The sequence below is a fragment of the Doryrhamphus excisus genome, linkage group LG11 (genome assembly GCF_037039965.1).
Source record: "Doryrhamphus excisus strain RoL-2023G ecotype Guam linkage group LG11, RoL_Dexc_Guam_v1.1, whole genome shotgun sequence".
Classification (NCBI taxonomy): Eukaryota; Metazoa; Chordata; class Actinopteri; order Syngnathiformes; family Syngnathidae; genus Doryrhamphus; species Doryrhamphus excisus.
In genome coordinates, this window is record NC_136367.1 from 19,269,119 (window position 1) to 19,290,209 (window position 21,091).

Here is a 21,091-nt window from a genome sequence, read left to right on the forward strand (position 1 = left end):
CATACCGGGACGCACTGCAAGCTGGTCGGAGAACTTTGAAATGGAAGTCCTCCTCCCGGAGGAATGGCGCTACAATTTCTCATTCCCAGTGCGTTTCTTCATAAACGGAGACGAGGAAATATACGGTTTTACAAATACCCTGCTATGTGTGGACAAGGTCTGAGACAAACCGCGTTTATATGAGTTTTTCCTCTTTACGAATGACCTTTCCGAAAACAATGGTATACATGGAAAGGAATATTCCAATCCCTTGTCTACATGCGTTGCTATAATCAACCAGAATAGTCAATGGGGCATGCACTTTTACAAATACTGCAAAATGAACACTGACGATCCGAAAGCCGAACTTGGAAATAATTCCAGGCCGTGAACATACCGAGCTAGCTAGCCTCTTGCTGTGTGGAGCCGATATCATGACCGTCAGAGAAATCGATGTCATTTTTAAGCCAATATCGATGTTTGCAACTCAAGGAAGTACTAAGTCGCATTTAACATCTTCATCCGTCCAAAATGTGTGTGTCATATGGAGTACACATGCAGAATGAGGACGCCCCCCCCCCCACCATGAGTTAAATCATAGAAACCAAAAAAATCCTTTCTTCTTTTAATTTGTGACTATATTATAACTAATCCCACCTTACTCTGGTTTTAGCTTCCATCTTGAGCCCTTGATTTGATTTTGGTCATTGTTGATTTGATCTCTGGCAATTCTTTCAATCTCCTTCTGGACGGTAATATCAACTCTCAAGATGAGTGATGCCTTAATCCGCGTTAATCTCTGATTTTCTTAAGAAAATTGTGGATGGAGCCCAGGGCAGCGTGACGGATTAATAAAAATGTAATTTTTGCAGTCAACTTCTTTCCGTAGAGTCAAATTAATTATGATATTACACAACTTGACACTTTTGGCTTCTAGTCCACTTTTTTTGAGAATTTCTCCATGAGGATGAATAAAGCATCAACCTACCATCCTACCTACCTATCTACTAATATAAGAAATACAAGAACCCAGCCAAGATTCTTTCCATCCTTTCACATTTATTCAGATACTCTTAGGCGTGTTGGGTTCTTCCCGGACTCGATAGCGACGCCAACCCAAATCCGTAAGTCCACATAACGGAGCAAGAACACCGGGAAAGTGAATACCGAGGACATGCAGCACTTTTACAGGAAAGAAACACTGACCCCAAGTAAACAGTACACACACCATTCCCGCTATCCAGTAGAAAAAAAAAACAGTCAAAACAGTCAGTTGGAAATAAATAAACGGGATATTTGACCGCAACAAAACATTTGGTTTGATATGGAACTGTTAGATAAGTTAGTTATGGGTCAGAATATGAATAAATATATATTCAAACTATAGAGGTCCTTCATAAAAAACAGCACTCCATTTGTTGTCCACCGTAACAATTCATAACAACAATCATGTCTCTTCTACCAGTCCGAATCAGCAAAAAGGACAAAAACTAAATGAACAAACTGATCCTGGAAGCAGAACGAGTTATTGGCACGGAGTTGGAGGCGTTTGGAACAGTGGGAGACAGGAGGACACCGGACAAACTGCTCTCCGTCACGGACAAAGCTCATTCTCCGACAGACTCCTCCAGTTCCATTCCCACAGTGAACGCTACATTCATTCCACCTGGACTATACCTCACCTGTCTGGAAAAATCATTTATCTGTTCTTCTTTAAGTGTAAATTGACTTTATTTATTTATATTTCTACACGCTATTCGTAAATATGCAAATCTTGACGCTATTGAGGCAAAATGTAGTACTACGCAATACTTGGCTACAACCAGCAGAGGCACTGTTGATTCAGTCTTAGCACAAAGTGACGCTTGACCGAGGCAAGTCCTAGTCATCGCTTAGACCAGGGGTGTCCATAATGTGGCCCTGGGGCTATTTGCGGCCCGCGGCACATTGAAAAAATTAATCTGAGCAAAAATATGGGAATTGAACTGCCATGTGAACATAGCCTAGGTTCCTAAAAAGGGGGGTCTTTCCTTGCCTCAGTCGCTATGGTCTTACTATGTGCGGGTTCAGTTCGCTTTAACGTACACTGTAAATACCGTATTTTCCGCACTATAAGTCGCACTTTTTTTCATAGGTTGGCTGTTCCTGCGACTTATACTCCAGAGCGACTTAAATCAAATAAATAAATAAAAAACTGTTTATGTTTATTTTTCGTGTAGCTGAATAACCATTGTGTTAGCTTATCTAGCCTGTTCTCTATTCTTTTATTGTTAGAACTTGCCTTCCAAGAGGACGTAATGTCTGGTCAAGTAGTTAAAATAAATTACCCGCAAAAAATGCGACTTATACTCCGAAGCGACTTATAGTCTAGAAAATATGCAAATTGTTGTATATGGAGCCAGGACATCCAGGCCAGTTATGGAGGTTTAGTCGTTCATACTGTACTTGGGCCCACACGGCATATGTGTCTATTGGGAATATCGGAACACTCGCTTGGAAGAGGCGGGCCAGGGTTCGGCCCAAGTGGAACAAAGCCATCTGTCCCCTTTTGTAATGGTGATAAAATAAAGTAAAAAAATCAACAAAGTCGAACTTTGTTTTCCGCAGCTACAAGCACAGTGAGGGAAGCATTGAAGAACACGTGATGAGGATCCCTAGCAACCAAAAATATTGATACAACCCCCCCACGCCCGGTTAAAAAAATACAACATACAGTCAGTAACGCCTTAGATCCACAATTGGGCAAAATATGTCAACAATATTGCATGAGAACATCTGGAAGTTTAATTACACACGAATAAAAACATAAAATAACATCTTCTGCAGACTTGATCTTAAACCAGTACAATAGAAACCCAAGACTCATTTCAATGTCTGACACTGACACGATATTTCAGTACCCTTGACCACAGAAAAAAAACGAGAAACACGGACAGAGAACAAAAAGCCGACAAAGTGTTTGTCAGGGAACGTATCGGCGAACTCACTTCAGTTCTCATTGCTCTCTTCGTCACTGTCCTTCATGGAAATGCCTTGCATCCCTCCCTCTCTCACCGAGGCAGTGGCTTCTTCCAAGGTCAGACGATTTCGGACGGTTTCGTACATCTTACTGTTTAACGTGGAGTCCAGGACCCCTTGAAGGCGGAAGTCGCGGTACTTTTTCTGCAGAACGAAACAACGGCATGAGAAATGAGAGACGTAGTTGACAGCGCACGCTTTGTCATACGATGGCGTGCGCTTCAGTACAGCGGCTGGTTGGAAAGTTTGCGGTTTTGAGAAAGAGTCAAATGTCTTTTTTCAGTTTTACATGTTGCCTCTGTCATCTGTCATCAGCATTGTCATTCAAACAAAGCACCCTGTAGGGAGGTGCTAGCTTAGTTAGACCGCTCAAAAGTTTGGGATCACTTGCAAATGTCTTTGTTTTCCAAAGAAAAACACATTTTCATGCATTTCACAAACATTTTTATCCATTTCACAAACAATTAAAATGAATCAGATGATTTTCAAAAAACGATCAAAATTTTTGCATAGAGGCAGGACAAACTGGGTCTAACAAGGACATAAAAACGATGCACAACTGTGCATCACAGGTCGGCACTAAATACGTAGTACCCGTCAAACACGACTTCAGGATGCTGGACTTCATAGCAGGACTGCCAAGAAAAAGCTATATCATAATAAAAATTTTCCAAGTGATCCCAAACTTTTGAGCGGTAGTGTAAACTCTGAATGCCTGAGGACAATTGTTGTGTGCAGCAGCAAACCTATCGAAACGCTTTTATGACCAGTAGGAATGTTAAAATATGTATTTGGATGGATTATATAGTTTTGATACTGGAAATAAACAATTAAGCTAACCAGATTTTGCTCAATTTTGCATTCACTTGTGCCATGACGTCATTTGTTCCGTGCCAATTTGCTGAGATTCTGCGACAACTGATTTTGTGTCTTATCATCATTCAGAAAGCCCTGGCGGCTTGCATGAAGGTTTTCTGTGGGATACAATGCTTGACTTTTGCGATTTAATGATTCAACAAGATTTGAGGTCACACAGCCGCTTCATGAATAAAATAGCGTTGAGGTCTTTCATCTCGCCGTCAATACATTTAAACAAACATGACACTCACGTTACGGCCGTCTTCCTGTCATCTTTGCACCATTTATGGAGAAAATTTATCAGTGCAGGTGGGGTGAATCACACTCCCGATCAGCTATTTGTCACCTCGATGTAGGTCAGCTACTTGCTAGAGTTTACACAAACTAACTAAGCCACATTATAGAATGAATGAATTGCATGCAAGCTGATGAGCTATAATAAAAATCAAAGAGTCACCTTGACAACTCTGATGAGAATCTTCAACTGGTAGACGTGCAGTTGCAGGTCCATGCGGTCAGTGAGCCAAGTGCCGAGAAGGTTCATCGTGCTGGTGTACCATTGCTGAAACAGACCAGGACAAATCAAAGCTTGTGAAGACAAACACCGATGCTATACTTATTACTTCTAACACTTATCGGTGGAGGTTATCGTCCCTCCTCATATCCTTCCATTTTTATGTGTGCTAAATCTATACTTTTATTTTAAAGTGTATATTGCATTCTGTACGGAACCGAAACATGACCTTAAAACCAAGGTACATATCAAAATGTACCGTTACACCCCAAATATTACCCATTTCTAAAGCTTGGGGACTCCAGCCAACCACAGCGAGAGCCATTATCCATAAATGGCAAAAACATGGAGCAGTGGTGAACCTTCCCAGGAGTGGGAATGACCCCAAGAGGTCACAAAAGACCCCACAGCAACATCCAAAGAACTGCAGGCCTCACTTGACTTGGTTAAGGTCAGTGTTCATGACGGAGGAAACTAAGAAAGAAACACCTGCATGGCAGAGTTCAAGACCAAAACTACTGCTGAACAAAAAGAACATTAAGGCTCGTCTCATTTTGATGTTTGGGAATACTCTGTGGTCTGACAAGTAACGGAAAAAGAACATTAAAGGAGCGGCAAAATATGGTGGAGGTAGTGTGACGGTCTGCTGCTTTGGGACCTGGAAGACTTGCTGTGATAAATGGAAGCATGGATTCTACTCAAGGAGAATCTGTTACCGGCCATCTGTTGGTGACCTCAAACTGAAACCAACTTGGGTTCTGCAGCAGGTCAATGATCCAAAACAAACCAGCAAGTCCAACTCTGAATGGCTGAAGAAAAACAAAATGAAGACTTTGGAGTGGACTAGGAAGTCCTGACCTGATTCCGACAGAGATGCTGCGGAATGACCTTAAAAAGGCTGGAAAAGCCTCTAATGTGACGGAATGACAACAATTCTGCAAAGATGAGTGGGGCAAAATTCCTCCACAGAGATTCATGCAAAAAAGAAAAAGAAGATGTCGGGAAGGGTATTGTTGTTGAAGGTAGGTGTTGTTCAAGTGTTCTGCGAAAACAAGAATTGGTTTTGTCAGGTCCTTCTGGCTTCTCCCTCAGCCGCCCCCCTCATACAATCAGCACCATCATATTATGCTGCACATTTATTTAGAGCAGCAACATTACCCAGGAGGCACAGCGGGTAAGGGAGCCGAAAGGCTTCAGATGTTCCTCAGTGGAACCCGGCTGTTGTCTAATTGATGGATAATGACGAACGCAGGCTGATACTAACAGAAGCCGACTGACGTTCAGCAGCCAGGGTAACAGAAGAACGGATGCCAGTCCGGGGATGACTTTGAAGAATTTGGGGTGGGTGAAAAGGGGTCAGATGCCAAGAGGTAGTTACTAAGAAAGACGAGCTATTAGTGAGTGGAGCATGCCGCTACTGAATAATGAAGAGTGATGCGGCTGTTGTCAGGTCATCTGTTGCAGCTGATATTTCTGCCTGTGGTGTCAGCAGAAAGCCCAAACATTGATAAGTCCTTTGTGGAGGCCACATGCTGAGATGTTTTTTTGCTCTTCTTTGAAAGAGAAAGAAATCACATCCGCTTTGGATAAATCATCCACTTTGATCCATCCATTTAATGGAAATTTAATATCATCAATATCTATTTTGAGATTATGGGGCAGCAGTAGCTAAGTACAAGTGAAAGGTATACCTTTTTTCAAAAAACTCAATTTTTAGTTGGGAGCTGATATTTTCCCGAAACTCACCTATGTTCTACTGCTGATTACTAAAGAATGGAAAAAGTTACAATCAAACTGATCTTTCTTTTGGTAGCTTCCTGTTTATACTGCATAGCCACAGAACACAATATTCCGATCACATCCAATTTGATCCATTCTGGGAATGCCAGTGTTCACTAAATTAAGGTAAATTTAATATCACACATCTATTTTGAGATTATGGGGCAGCAGTAGCTAAATAAAAGTGAAAGTTTTGCTTGAAATGTATCTTTTCACAAAAATATTTTGTGAAAATATGTTTTCTCTCTTTTTTAGTTGGGAGCTGAAATTTTCCTGAAACTTACCTATGTTCTACTGCTGATTACTGAAGAATGGAAAAAGGTACAAGCAAACTGAGCTTTCTTTTGGTAGCTTCATGTTTATACTGCATAGCCACAGAACACAATATTCCGATCACATCCAATTCTGGGAATGCCAGTGTTCACTAATTTAAGGTAAATTTAATATCACACATCTATTTTGAGATTATGGGGCAGCAGTAGCTAAATAAAAGTGAAAGTTTTGCTTGAAATGTATCTTTTCACAAAAATATTTTGTGAAAATATGTTTTCTCTCTTTTTTAGTTGGGAGCTGAAATTTTCCTGAAACTTACCTATGTTCTACTGCTGATTACTGAAGAATGGAAAAAGGTACAAGCAAACTGAGCTTTCTTTTGGTAGCTTCATGTTTATACTGCATAGCCACAGAACACAATATTCCGATGACATCCAATTCTGGGAATGCCAGTGTTCACTAATTTAAGGTAAATTTAATATCACACAATATCTATTTTGAGATTATGGGGCAGCAGTAGCTAAATAAAAATGCTTGAAATGTATCTTTTCACAAAAATATGTTTTTCTCCCTTTTTTTTAGTTGGGAGCTGATATTTTCCCGAAACTCACCTATGTTCTACTGCTGATTACTAAAGATTGGAAAAAGGTACAATCAAACCGATCTTTCTTTTGGTAGCTTCATGTTTATCCCGCATAGCCACAGAACACAATATTCTGAAAGCTTCGTCAAAGTCGTCTAGAATGGCCGCCACTGAAGGGGTTATCTTTTGTAAAATGGCCGAGGTTGAATGAGTTCATTCATTATTGTCCCAATCCCTTATTGCTCACGTCTTTTCAACAAAGTCCACTGACAGATTTGAGGTAGTCTACAACATTCCGCTATACTTCGGTTGCCTTCTACCAAGTGACTCGGCGTCAAGATCCTTTTTAGGACATGGTTTGCATAACGACCACGCTCAAATGGCGTGGCGGCGGAAAACGAAGAGATCAGGTCACGGAAAGGAACACGGGCGAGGAGAAGATGAATCAGTGGCGACCCGGTGCCAGCAGCATGGTATCTGTCGCTGTGTGCCTGTGAAGGCTTCAGAGTGGCAGCAGGCCTGTGATCTCGCCCCAAGCACAACCCCCCACCGAGAGGCCAGGCTTGGAGTGACTGATCCACTGACTGGCTGCTCTCCCTCTTTGCATCATCCCCTCCTTCTTGGCGTCTCCTTGTTCTTTAGACTCTTTAGACACCACGCCGCACAGCTCCCATCTATAGACATTTGTCACAGCAGCCATTTTGTGCCCTGTTGGGCTTTTACTCCTCCTCACTTTATGTCAAAAAGAAGCCTGACAGTTATGTCACAAGTTTTCTTGCCGCCACGGCATTTGGGAGGTCTGTCAATGATAACTTGTCGAGACATCATGTCTGTGATTTTCACCAACTTTTAGGTCTTTTGAATGCCAACGTGAATGTTCTACCCGTTTGACAAAAAGGAAACCAAATGAAAGCGGAGCGAAGACATCTCCTGACATTACATTTTCACGTTGGCGTTTGGATCATGTAAGAAGATTTTCTAAACATAAGGCTAAAAATAACCAATTACCAATACTTCTCTACAAGAGAGGAGAAATATGATCTCAGGGAAGAACTAAACCTGAAACACTTATATGCTAGGACTACGTTAAAAAGCCATAGCATTTCAGTATGTGGAATCAAACTATGGAATGGATTGAGTAAGGAAATCAAACAATGCACAACGATGAGCCAATTCAAGAAACAATACAAGCAGTTGATGTTTGCTAAATACAAGGATGAAGAGTCTTGAACCAGTCATGATGTGCTATATATATCACTATATTGACACTTACTATGGTACCCATTATGGCATTGGACGCTCATATCACCTATACTTCGGTACGTGACAAAAAATAATAATAAAAAAATACAAAAAATAAAAAATTATAAAATAAAGTAATAACATACTTTACTTTAATATTTTAAAATCAAAAACAAAAAATTAATAAAATAAAAAAATAACTTAATTATATTAGGAAAGCAGGAAGTGAACAAATGTAACTGATTACTGATTGTCACTGATTGTAAAAGTACAAGATGGAGGGGTAGGATTTAATAAGCTTTGCTTCTTCCTACTCCTTTTGGACATGTGGAACTGTGAACTGATTATGGGATGCACTCAATTGTAATCTGATGTATGTTCAAATGAAATAAAACCATTACCATTACCATTTTGGGCCCTTTGTATTGACATGTGGACTCCTATAGAGCAGCTACACACAATAACCATTACCATTAAACCACCCTGCGTGTTCCCCCGGATCTAAATCCAGTTGGTAAGGGACGTTTACAAAAACGGACATCAGTTCCAGACAGTCCAGTGGACGCCCTCAGTGAAGCCATCTTCACCTGGAAACCCTGGAATCGAGCATGAAACCCTCAGAGGGTTTTGTGTTTTGATCAGTTTTATGCTTGTTTGCAATTTTACAACTGGTCTAACCAGGAGTGTACATGCAGTAAATAGGCTTTAACTTGATCGGTTAGTCTAAATAGAACTCCTTCCGACATCTTCCGGAACCAAACCGAGAATAGCACGGCCTCCTCCCAAACAGCTTTCACGTCCCGGACAATGTGATATTCCTTCAGGGCGTGATTAAGATGTTTTGCTGTCCACATGTTAAAGAAGATGAAAGCCAATTGACACTTGAAGAGCTCGTAAAGTGAACAGTGATTGCTCCGCTTGCTTTAGTCCTTTTGGCAGGAATGAACAAAAGAAAAATGCTCCCATCAGATGAATTCATCTTTTTAAGGCCGCGTGGGATCAGCAGGGGGCTCGCGTTTAACCACAGCCAAAAACAAGCGCAATATAGCTCTGAATAATAATAATGCCATGTGAGTGTGTGTGTGTGTGTGTGTGTGTGTGCATACATACATTAGCGGGTTTTGTCACCTCGTGACACGCCGATGAACCCCTACCTATACACAAGCGACAAGCACGCCGCACACAACACCCGTACGCACGCGCTCACACATGCACACGGAGGGCTGGGAGACGGCGCGACCTCCTGCCCCCATCTGACACCAACCCACCCATCCCTCCGAGAACCTCCGCTCACTGCCACACACAACCTTGCCTGGAAGCCAGCGTTCACACCCGAGTCTTAACATGCCACTTGGTGGGGGGGGGGGGGTGAGGGGGGGCCGCCACCAGCAGGATATCATTTAAAAAATGGCACACATCATCTTCTCATCCGTGACTTTTTTTGCCATGTGGTGGGGGGGGGGTCACATGACAAGCACGTGGATACGAGTTTGATAACATCGCACCAACCAACAAATGCACCTAACGGCGTTTGAATTTATTTCCGTTTGGCAACTGATGTCACGTCCAAAATGCTAAGCTAACATGTCCCTCGCAGTTGGACAACCCTGGCGAGGTATCGTACATCTGCCACGGCCTCATGTGAGACATCTGAGCATCCTATTCGGGATCGTCTTATGGAAAAATGACGTTTCATTTGTCGTGCTACTTGTCCGTGATGTGAAACGGCGATCGCTGCAAAAACCTTAACACTTTTTTTTAAAACGATGGCATCAACCGTTTTTTGCATTACCAAAAAATGCCTTGTTTATCAGACGAGCATACAAATCATCCACGCAGAGCTAAACTCAGTTCTGAACGCCACATGTCACTTCCTGTCAGCCTGCCACTCATCTCGTATATTTATAGTCACACACACAAGCACCAGTCTTATTTATGTCTTAAATAGCTTATTTACTATTATTACATATCCTAATTTGAGTAATATGAGTGTAAATGTGACTATAGGGGTGTTAGTTCATGTCTACAGGGCTCTAATAATGTTAAAAACATATAATATTTAGATGGTTTCTGTGCTCTAATTATTGAAATATTTGATTCATACTGTCAGGAAATTCAGTTATCACTGTGGGGTCCATGACCCATTAACAGTGATAAACGAGGGATTAACATATTTATATTTTTAAATATAAATTTCAAATTTCTTTGATACCATCATTGTGAAAGGTACTTGCTCAAATCCATCAAATTCGTAGTAAGTTCACACTTGTACACAAACAGGAATATGAGTTTAAGGGGGGGGGGGTAGGAAACGCAGCTGTACACAGTTAGACACAAAACCCATGAAAAGTCTAACGATTTGTAAGGTCGGTGACCCTTCTCTGAGGGGCTGCTCAGGAGCCTTTGTGCTGCTGAGAAGCATGAATGTTGGAGCTGATGAGGGGGCCCCACCACGGGGGGTACACAGGGATTACAAGCTACCGGGCCTCTGCCTCTTTCTGCCTCTGTTGCTGCTCCTGTGGGCATTCATGCATGTTTAAAGGCTGTGTAAGACCACCTATATCAGGGGGCCTCAATTCACAGTTGAAGACGTCCAGGTCAGCAAATTTACAATTTATAGCACCCATTATAAATCCATCCCAAATAATACGGGGTAGTAATATTTTAGAATTGTTGATGATAAGTGAGTATATGAGTAAAGGTGAGTTCTTACATCATGCGTGACGATTCGTGATATCTCCATCGCTATCCGAGTAATCAAAACGCGGTTTCTTTTGGGTGCCCTGAAACACTCGTTTTGGAAAATGGCTTCCACAGTGACACAACAAAAAAAAATGATGCAATTTTGAAATCTTTCATAAGTTTACACGATGCTTGAACACATAAAATACACTGCAGTAGATTAGCTTTACAGTATGTTGACGCTAAAAGTAGTTTTGATCTGACAAATCTTTAGTAACTTTAATCAAATGTAAAATAACTACATCATTTGCTTCAACATGAAAAAAGTAGTGGCTTTTACACTGGAAATAATTTTATTTTTCTTTGTTTTTTTTTTAGCATATTGTAGGCTATGCCAACTTTCTTGCAACTCCTAAAAACTTGAAGTAATAGAAACTGTATCGTCAATGATTCTTTTATTATGTCATGGGTGTGTGAGAGAGCGAGAGCGAGCGAGCGAGCGAGAGAGCGAAAGAGAGAGAGAGAATGTCCCGCTGAGACCCAGCTGTGTCTGCAATTAGCAGAAGGCATGGAATGATGATTGTGGGTGCAGCAACGCTAACGTCAAGTGACATGTTTCCTTGCCAAAGAAGAAGAAGAGAGAGAGGAAAGGTTGCGGAATCCCAAAAGCTACACTACTTTTTCTTTTAAACACACACATGCTAGCGCTGATAAATACACATAGTAACATTTGTAGGCACACACACACACACACACACACACATACACAAACAATGGCGCGGATAAGCTCGGAATGAGTGGAAGCTCTAAATCTGACTGCAAGACATAATGCACTTTGAACAATGGGCTTGTCTAATTCTAGCTGGTCTGCTTTTCAGAGCCCACCGCTGGCCTATTCTAGTCCGGCTCACCGGCGCAGCAAAGTGGGCCCATTGATGAAGACACTCAATTACCATAGTAACTCACACAGTGGGTCGGAAAACTCCCTTCCAATCCCCATTCTGAGCACCAGCTCCACGGATTCTCCACCCAGCCAGCTGCACGCTGGTCACCCAACAGCAGGTCTAAGGCTGACCCCCAGAGAGCTTTTCACACAATGGCGCTGGATGACGTCATGCCTCGGGCCATGGCTACACATTTCACTCCAGGGTTAAAGTCTCGATACTCTTTTTGGTCCGCCAGCATTACTTCGACGTGGACTTTATGCGTCAGGATATTTTTACACGACTGCAATTGAGTGACAAAGAAAACCCGCGGTGGCTTTTCTGTCACCTGCGGATTGCATCGTGCAATTTCGTCATCTCCAGCTGGTGCAATTCCCGCTAGAAAGCTACACTTGATCTTGGCGGCGCGGTCGGCATGTCGGAAAAATACAATCATCAAACTGAAAGGGAAGTTTCTATCAGTCCAGGCAGTCTAGTCATCCCGTGTTTAGCGCGGTTATTTGGTTCCAGACCCGACTGCCATACGTCAATTTACACAAAGTAGGATTCAGTAGTAATAAACAGAATATTTGCACAGTTATACGTATATATATACGTATATGTATATATATACTATATATGGAAATATGACAGAAAAAGACAAAAAAAATTAAAATTCTATGGTGTCCTGCCGTATTGCTCAGGTTATTTTTCCCTATTTAATGACTGCCAGAAAAAAGACAATTTTAAATGCAAAAAAATAAAAAAAAAAATCCATACCAGGAACATTGCAAAAAACAGTATATTTTTATGCCAGCTGCACGGCGGTCTAGTGTTTAGCGTGCAGACCTCACAGCTAGGAGACCAGAGCAGCGAATCGTAAACATACTTTTTTTTAATGCAGAATCTTATTGTGTGTTTTTATTCACGTTGATTGGTTCCAGATGATGAATTTACAAGGATTTAATATTAATGAATGGAATATTTTCATAGTTTTGGCTTTACATTTTTATTGCCGGACGTAACAAAAGTAAATAAGCAATTTAAGACGTAAATAAAACTGCTAGTGGCTGCACGGTGGTCGAGTGGTTAGCTCGCAGACCTCACAGCTCAGAGACCCGAGTTCAATCTCTGTGTGGAGTTTGCATGTTCTACCCCGTTTTCTCCGGGTTCTCCGGTTTCCTCCCACATTCCAAAAACATGCTAGGTTAATTAGCGACTCCAAATTGTCCATAGGTATGAATGTGAGTGTGAATGGTTGTTTGTCTATATGTGCCCTGTGATTGGCTGGCTGCACACCAGTCCAGGGTGTACCCCGCCTCTTGCCCGAAGACAGCTGGGATAGGCTCCAGCACCCCAGCAACCCTTGTGAGGATAAGCGGTAGAAAATGAATGAATGATTTTTTTATGATATTTTGACTTTTTATCCATGTAAATATATAATTTCTTTGTTTGGTGAGCTACACTAAGTGTTGCTTCAAACGTGTAAATGTATCTCGGTGCGGACATGTCCATAAAGAGGCTTTTCATGGCAGCTCAGCATCTCGTCTTGGATGTTGTCATCCTCGGACTCGCCGTCCATTCAAGCAAGGAGGTACACACACACACACACACACACACACACACACACACACACAACCAGACTAAAGCGGCACGACTAAAGTTTTCCCTCAACAAGCCAAGGGTTGGGGACACAAAAGGCGAAGCGCTGCTGACCATTGAGCGTAGTACGAACACCGCAGGCATGGCAACATAATGGGCTCCTTTAAGGAAGCAGAATGGGACAGTGAGGAGTTACCAACCAACCACTAACTTCAATATTTATACAAAATCTGAACAGGATTTGTAGTCAATAGACTTTTAAAAAAAAAGTAATTGTTTAGAAGAGTTAGGCGCATATTTGCGATTGTGAAAGGAGACGGTTGTGTGTGTGTGTTGGGGGGGGGGGGCTATGTTGTGAAGAACTAAACAGTCGGAATTACGGTCAGCGACGTGTCATTGAGTAATCACACAATGAGCAACAGAAAAGCTATGCGGTGGACAATACCCCCCCCCCTCCCAAAAAAAAGCCGCCAGCTCCAGGCCCTGAGAAAAGTAAGCCATTCTCCTCACAAAGAGCCGCTTAGGGTGGATTGAGGGAAGCGAAAAGAGGGCTAAAACACTTGTGGGCTCAGGGAACTCTATAGAGGGAGCGAAAATGGAATAAGCCAGCAAGCACTTGAGGGTCCCGCCGAGCACCTGAATGGGACAGAGGGGTGGAGCGCCAGAGGGGGGTCTGGCAAAGGTGAATGGCCTTCTTTTTGGGTCCAATTTGTCTCTTTTCACCCCACTCGGCCTGCTCCGACTCTGACAGATGAACAAAGAGGGAGCGGCGCTGGGCCACTCATCCACATACGCCCGTGAGCAGCTGTCACTTTTGTCAGGCAAGTTAATCAAACAAATGCCACCGTACCTCCCTTTTTACAAGGCAAAGAGGGTGAAAGGGGGGCTGTGAAAAGGTGATAGACACCCCAGAGATAACATGTGGGTCCTTGATCAATTCACCCCGTCAGACCTCATCAATGCACCAGCGGGACCTGATAAAGGAGAAGTCTCCATTAAACTTGTATTTCCACCCCCTCTCGGGATGATCGTGGCTTTAGCGGTCTTAGCCGTTTCCTCCCGGCAACACGGAGCTGGGAATCTTCAGCCAGGATTTGGAGACCCAAAGGAATGAAAGGAGGAAACAAAATGCTCCGTCTCTGTAATGATGAAGACGATAAGCTGCTTACAGACTTCATTAAACAGAAGGGAAAACTTTTGGTTGGAATAGTCACACACAGGCAATCTAACCTACACCGCCCGGCTGGGCTTTTTTATGATGGCTGCAAAGCATGGCCATTATTTCCCGTCTAATCCTTTTAAACTTTCTTTGCTTTAACCTAAAAGACTTGACGGATTCGCCTTGAAAAGCAGAAACCTTCACTGACATCCCGTGATACTGCAATATTTAGCAGCGAATCGGAAACATAGTACTTGTGTTTATTTAAATGCATAAGCTTATCGTGTGTTTTTATTCACGTTGATTGGTTCCAGATAAGGAATTCACTAGGATTTATTATTTATGAATGGAATATTTTCATAGTCATGACATTGAGAATGGCTTTACATTTATATTGCCGGATGTAATAAGAGTAAATAAGCAATTTGCACGGCGGTCGAGAGGTTAGCGCGCTGGTTGGTTCCAGCAGCCGTTTGGTTGCCGCCATCATCATGCCCTTAAATACACAGGCCTCCTTAGGCCTATGGAGTTGGTATGTTTTTGTCTTTCTGGAACAGATTAATGCATTTATATTATTCCTTGGGGCGGCACAGCGGTTTAGTGGTTAGCGCGCAGACCTCACAGCTAGGAGACCCGAGTTCAATTCCACCCTCGGCCATCTCTGTGTGGAGTTTGCATGTTCTCCCCGTGCATGCATGGGTTTTCTCCAGGTACTCCGGTTTCCTCCCACATTCCATGTGGATTGATTGATGGATTGATTGATGGATTGATTGATGGATGGATTGATGGATGGATCGTTTGATTGATGGATTGATTGATGGATTGATTGATGAATGGATGGATTGATTGATGGATTGATTGATGAATGGATGGATTGATTGATGGATTGATTGATGAATGGATGGGTTGATTGGTGAATGGATGGATTGATTGATGGATTGATTGATGGATGGATTGATGGATGGATTGATGGATGGATTGATGGATGGATCGTTTGATTGATGGATGGATTGATGAATGAATGGATGGATTGATTGATGGATGGATGGATGGATGGATTGATTGATGGACGGATGGATTGATTGATGGATGGATGGATGGACGGGTGGATGAATGGATGGATGGATGAATGGATGGATTGATGAATAAATGGATGGATGGATTGATGGATGAATTGATTGATGGATGGATTGATGAGTGAATGGATGGATAGATGGATTGATTGATGGATGGATGGACGAATGGATGGATTGATGAATGAATGGATGGATTGATTGATGGATGGATTGATGAATGGATGGATTGATGGATGGATGGATGGATGGATGGATTGATTGATGGATGGATTGATGAATGGATGGATTGATGGATGGATTGATGGATGGATTGATGGATGGATTGATGGATGGATGGATTGATCGTGATCCAATCGTGTTGATCGTTATCACTGACATACATTTCGGTGAGTGCCAGGTTTTATTTGTCACTATTAGTCATGAAGATCGTTATTGTTATCTACCATAAATGATCGTTTGACATGCTTTTGGTGATGTGGTGATGATTAACACTGCAAAAAATAAGTATAGTATCATCAAGTATACAGCGAGCAGGTTCGGAGATCCTAGATCGGAAGAATACCGGAGCGCCGGACAAGGCGGAGTGAAGTTTGCATGTTGCTTAATCTCAGCGTTGATTGAATTGTTCACTTGGCGTGGCGGTCGACCCGGCAGTTGGTGACCGCATCTGACCGTCAAGTGGTATGGCAGCCGTGCCATCGCCCACTTGTTTGTTTCCCTTTTACCACTCACAATTTAAGCACCCCCCCTCCATTCCCTAGCGCCACACACAAACATCCGCCCCTCCACCCTCCATCACCCACTGTGAGCAAAGTACAGCGGCGGCGACGACAACAATCTCAAAGCCCTCAATCTGCAGCTCAATCTGACCCCTGACCTCTCCCCGCTCCGCCACAGCCATTCAGCAGTTGGCGAACACAGCTCAGATTAAAAAGCGGTTTAAAGTTCGTCACACAGAAGTGCAATTTCGCCACGCTTGTGAAGCTGATAACCATCCAAGGTCAACGGAAATACTTCAAATCAATCAATGAGCCGTTCTCCTAATCCCCTGTGGGCAAAGGCAGATTAAGTATATAATTGACCTGTGTAATCCCTGTATCTGCAACTCTAGCCTCGGGGGGAGGCTCGGAGAAAGGAGGGGTCGGCTTTAAGACGCTCAACTTGTACCGCGCCGGCTCAGCCCTCTTCTTCCTTAACCCCGTTTCCCCTCTTCCTCCGAGCCCGCCTTCCGCATCGCGGGCCTGGAGCGGGTGCGAAGGAAGCGGCGCGGCAGGAAAATGTGGCATATCAGTGCGGCACTGGATTTGTCTCAAGATAAAGACATGGCTTTTTTTAATCAATAATCCCTGGCTGCCTTGTGCTAAGTCCCCTCTCCAGTATCATTTAAGCACATCTGTTTTAATCTGGGCCACTCTTTCAAGAACTAAACCGAGCGAGGGAGGGGGCAAAGGGTGCACAGGGACTAAATTAATTTTTCCCTATTCTTATAAGACATAAACACGCATCACGGTTGCCTGCATGTGGGACAAACCGGAATAAACAAAAGCAGAGACGCTTCTTTACCCGTTTGACATTGCAAAATTTCCCAATCTTTCCATGGTAAGGAATTTTGGAAATTCATTTCAAAGGGAATTGATAACAATCAAAAGGAGTTGGGTTTTACATAACAAAGAGCACTGCACAAATACAACACACATTTGTCTTTTCATGCTCCACAGTTAATGCTTTATAGCTAAGCACTTTGTTCTGCGGTCCTTGAACGCAACGTTTTTAATACAAAAACATCTGTTCATTGGTCATCTTACAATATCATTCATGAGTATGGGCTGCACGGTGGTCGAGTGGTTAGCGCGCAGGACACACAGCTAGGAGACCCCAGTTCGATTCCACCCTTGGGCATCTCTGTGTGGCGTTTGCATGTTCTCCGGGTACTCCAGTTTCCTCCCACATTCCAAAAACATGCTAGGTTAATTGTCCATAGGTATGAATGTGAGTGTGAATGGTTGTTTGTCTATATGTGCCCTGTGATTGGCTGGCCACCAGTCCAGGGTGTACCCCGCCTGGGATAGGCTCCAGCACGCCCCGCGACCATCGTCAGGACAAGCGGTAGAAAATGAATGAATGAGTAGAGCTGTTTATTAACTCATTCAATACCAACGATGCATTCATGCGTTTTTATAAACTCCAACGCCCGCTTGCTTCCAGTCCCTATACCAGCGGTCAGCAACCCACGGCTCCAGAACCGCATGTGGCCCTTCAGCATCTTTGTTGTGGCTCCGAATGGGGAAAATAATAATATAAGTAATAATGAGTTTTGAAAAAAAAAGACTTTCTGTGAGACCCTATACTTGATCAACTCTGCTTTTTCTCCTCTGAACTACTTTGATATTTCGAAAGTTTATATTTTTATCTAGATAGATTTATAAGATGTTTTTAAATTATGTTTTGTGGCTCCGGTCTATTTTTAAAATTTATTTATTTTCTTTAGTGAGCGAGGGACTAAAATGGCTCTTTTTATAATAAAGGTTGCCGACCCCTGCCCTATACTGTAGACATTGCAACCTGTTGTTTGAGATATGCTAATCTGCCCTTGAGCCATTATAATCAGTACAGACGTTAATTTGTTCTAAAACTTCTATTTTTCATAGACGAAGTAACACAAACAAACAAATCCAAAAATATTATCAAAACATACATTTTCATAAACTATCATTCTACATCATTTTACATGCAGAAAATAATTTAAAAATATAAATGATGACTAAAATGAACATTTAACATTATTATTACTTTTATTTTTTATTTATTATTTTTTTATTTAATTATTCCCCCTCAGCAGTCATGCTCAATAAAAAATGGACAGAAAGCAAGTCAGCCATGTGTCTGGGAGGTGGGGGGGTGGGTGGGCTTTGTTCAGGCCCTCCATTTCACAGAATGATCCAGCAAACAAGCAAGTGGACTAATTTATTACGTGTAATGTTGTGTGATAACCAAGACTGTTCAACATAAGGCGCAAAAAAAGTTTGCACATACGAAAATCGTGGCGTTTCAACACCGAGGTTTGACTGTCTCATGAATATTCATAATATTCATATCTAGGCTTGGACAATTTGGTAAATGGGAGATTTTTTTTCAGGCCATTTTCCCATTACGTGCATCCATAGCTGCCTCTTTTCATTTCTTTTAAAATATGTGAAATATGAGAACAGAGAAATACGTGCGTTCATGTCTCACAGAAAGATTCCGTTTTGACTTAATCATCCCGCCGCACCTGCTTCCTTAGCGTTTCCACCATGAAAATATAATAACAGAAGCAACATGATGTCTTCCTCCACGAGTCTATGACAGATTATATGTGTTAGCACTTGTTAATCTGAGATTATGTTTAATTTCTTAAGACGTCCTTGCTTATTTAACCTTAGCAGTATTAGACCACATATGTCATGTACACATGAAATTATGAGCGTTGACATATATTCTGAAATGAAGACAGGGGTCAAAGGCATGTCAAACACCCAATTATAATGATGATTTCAATTGAAAAATGTTTATTATTACATATTATAGAATAGTATATTATTGGCAGACAACTATAAAATGAAGCGAGAAGAAGAGACATCGCTGTTCATCTTCAGATTACAGATTCAGAGGGTGCTGGAAATTACACTTTGACGTGATTTGAAATGGAATCTCTTTAGGGAGAGATTGGGACGCTTTGATAGCATTGGCGTCAAAAGATTTTAAGAGGTTAATCTTGTCAGGCAACAGTAAAAAAAACATGCCATGACAGCTCATAAAAACATCATAACACATCTTTCTAGTTTATTGGGGGGTGAAAAATGACATAAATGGAAAGAGCTAACGTATTTTAACCCACCATGAATACATTTGTCAGATTTTTGTACAATACCGAGCATAACAAAGCGTAATAAAAAAGAATGGAAGCGAACCAAATTATTTTTTTCCTATAAGGAATAATATTCATTCATTCATTTATTTTCTACCGCTTTTCCTCACAAGGGTCGCGGGGGGTGCTGGAGCCTATACCAGCTGTCTTCGGGCAAGAGGCGGGGTACACCCTGGACTGGTGGCCAGCCAATCACAGGGCACATATAGACAAACAACCATTCACACTCACATTCATACCTATGGACAATTTGGAGTCGCTAATTAACCTAGCATGTTTTTGGAATGTAGGAGGAAACCGGAGTACCCGGAGAAAACCCACGCATGCACGGGGAGAAAATGCAAACTCCACACAGAGATGGCCGAGAATGGAATTGAACCCTGGTCTCCTAGCTATGAGGTCTGCGCGCTAACCACTAAACGGCTGTGCCGCCCCAAGGAATAATATAAATGCATTAATCTGTTCCAGAAAGACAAAAACATACCAACTCCATAGGCCTGAGGAGGCCTGTGTATTAAAGGGCATGATGATGGCGGCAACCAAACGGCTGCTGGAACCAACCAGCTTGTTTCTACCAATTAAAAGGTGGGGTCTCAAACAGGAAATGACAAGACAACAATGATAACGTCCTGAAATGTATCCACTTTATCATCTGACCGATGGTTTATTTACTCTCGTAGACAAAACTTTTAGGCAGACTAGGGTCAAATCAAACCAGGAAAAGCACAACAAAGCAGCAGGGAGACAGCCAGAGACACCTTCATCGGCCTGTGTGATGCCGGCGGCGGAACTAATCGAGCATGACAACAAAGAGAAGTCGTAGTGAGACTAATCCTGACAGAAAACCTCTCATGAAGGAAAAAACAGATACAGGTCAAAGCCATGGGTCAAGAATCAGCAACAAGCGGCACACATGCAGCACCGGACACCTCTGTCGGGTCCGACGGAGAGGAAGAGTATAGGAGACAGATTGGCACCTCCAGGCCTCCTTTAACAAAATGGCACAGACAGATAGAAGCAAGCGTATAGATATCTCCACTAGTCGATACCCAGACACGCGTTTATATCCAAGTGGCGTCCACTATTTGAGAAGCACTAGTATATCCAATGCATTAGCAGCGGCAAAGTTCATTGTTGTTGTGCGGGGGTCGATCGCATGGCATTGAGGTGACTCTGTCATCACCATGACTGTCTTTGTTTACGCCACAACTCCGACACGCAGGCTACGGGAACGTGTTTGTAGCTGAGAGCGAATCACAGGATATTGTTATTCTAACAGTGTAACAACATAACAATCTGACTCACTGTGTCATCTGACAAAGAACACTAAACTCATTACACAGCAACTTAACACTCAAACGGTATACATGACAAAATATACATCGTATATATGAATACGAGTTTAAATGGAAAAAAAACAAACAAACCCAGTCTTTCCACACTGCATTCCGTCTGAGCAACGGCACTGCAGTGATGTCAGCCTCCCTGCTTCCTCT

The 21,091-nt window shown here is 42.3% G+C and overlaps 1 protein-coding gene across 13 annotated transcripts in view; it reads right to left on the minus strand.

Annotated features, from left to right (window-relative positions):
* Positions 1 to 621: 621 nt before the first annotated feature.
* cadpsa (Ca2+-dependent activator protein for secretion a) overlaps positions 622 to 21,091 on the minus strand; it is an 81,546-nt gene continuing 61,076 nt past the window's right edge. For 6 of the 13 annotated variants that reach the window (XM_078794394.1, XM_058065719.2, XM_058065738.2 and 3 more), the window contains 2 exons: positions 4,313 to 4,417; positions 623 to 3,141 (listed from right to left, as the gene is read on the minus strand). In XM_078794394.1, the coding sequence (XP_078650520.1) occupies positions 2,968 to 3,141; positions 4,313 to 4,417 (279 nt within the window). In that variant the 3' untranslated portion in view covers positions 623 to 2,967. Of the gene's footprint in view, positions 3,142 to 4,312; positions 4,418 to 21,091 lie in introns of all 13 variants that reach the window. The other 7 variants (XM_058065765.2, XM_058065709.2, XM_058065775.2 and 4 more) reach the window with 2 other exon arrangements.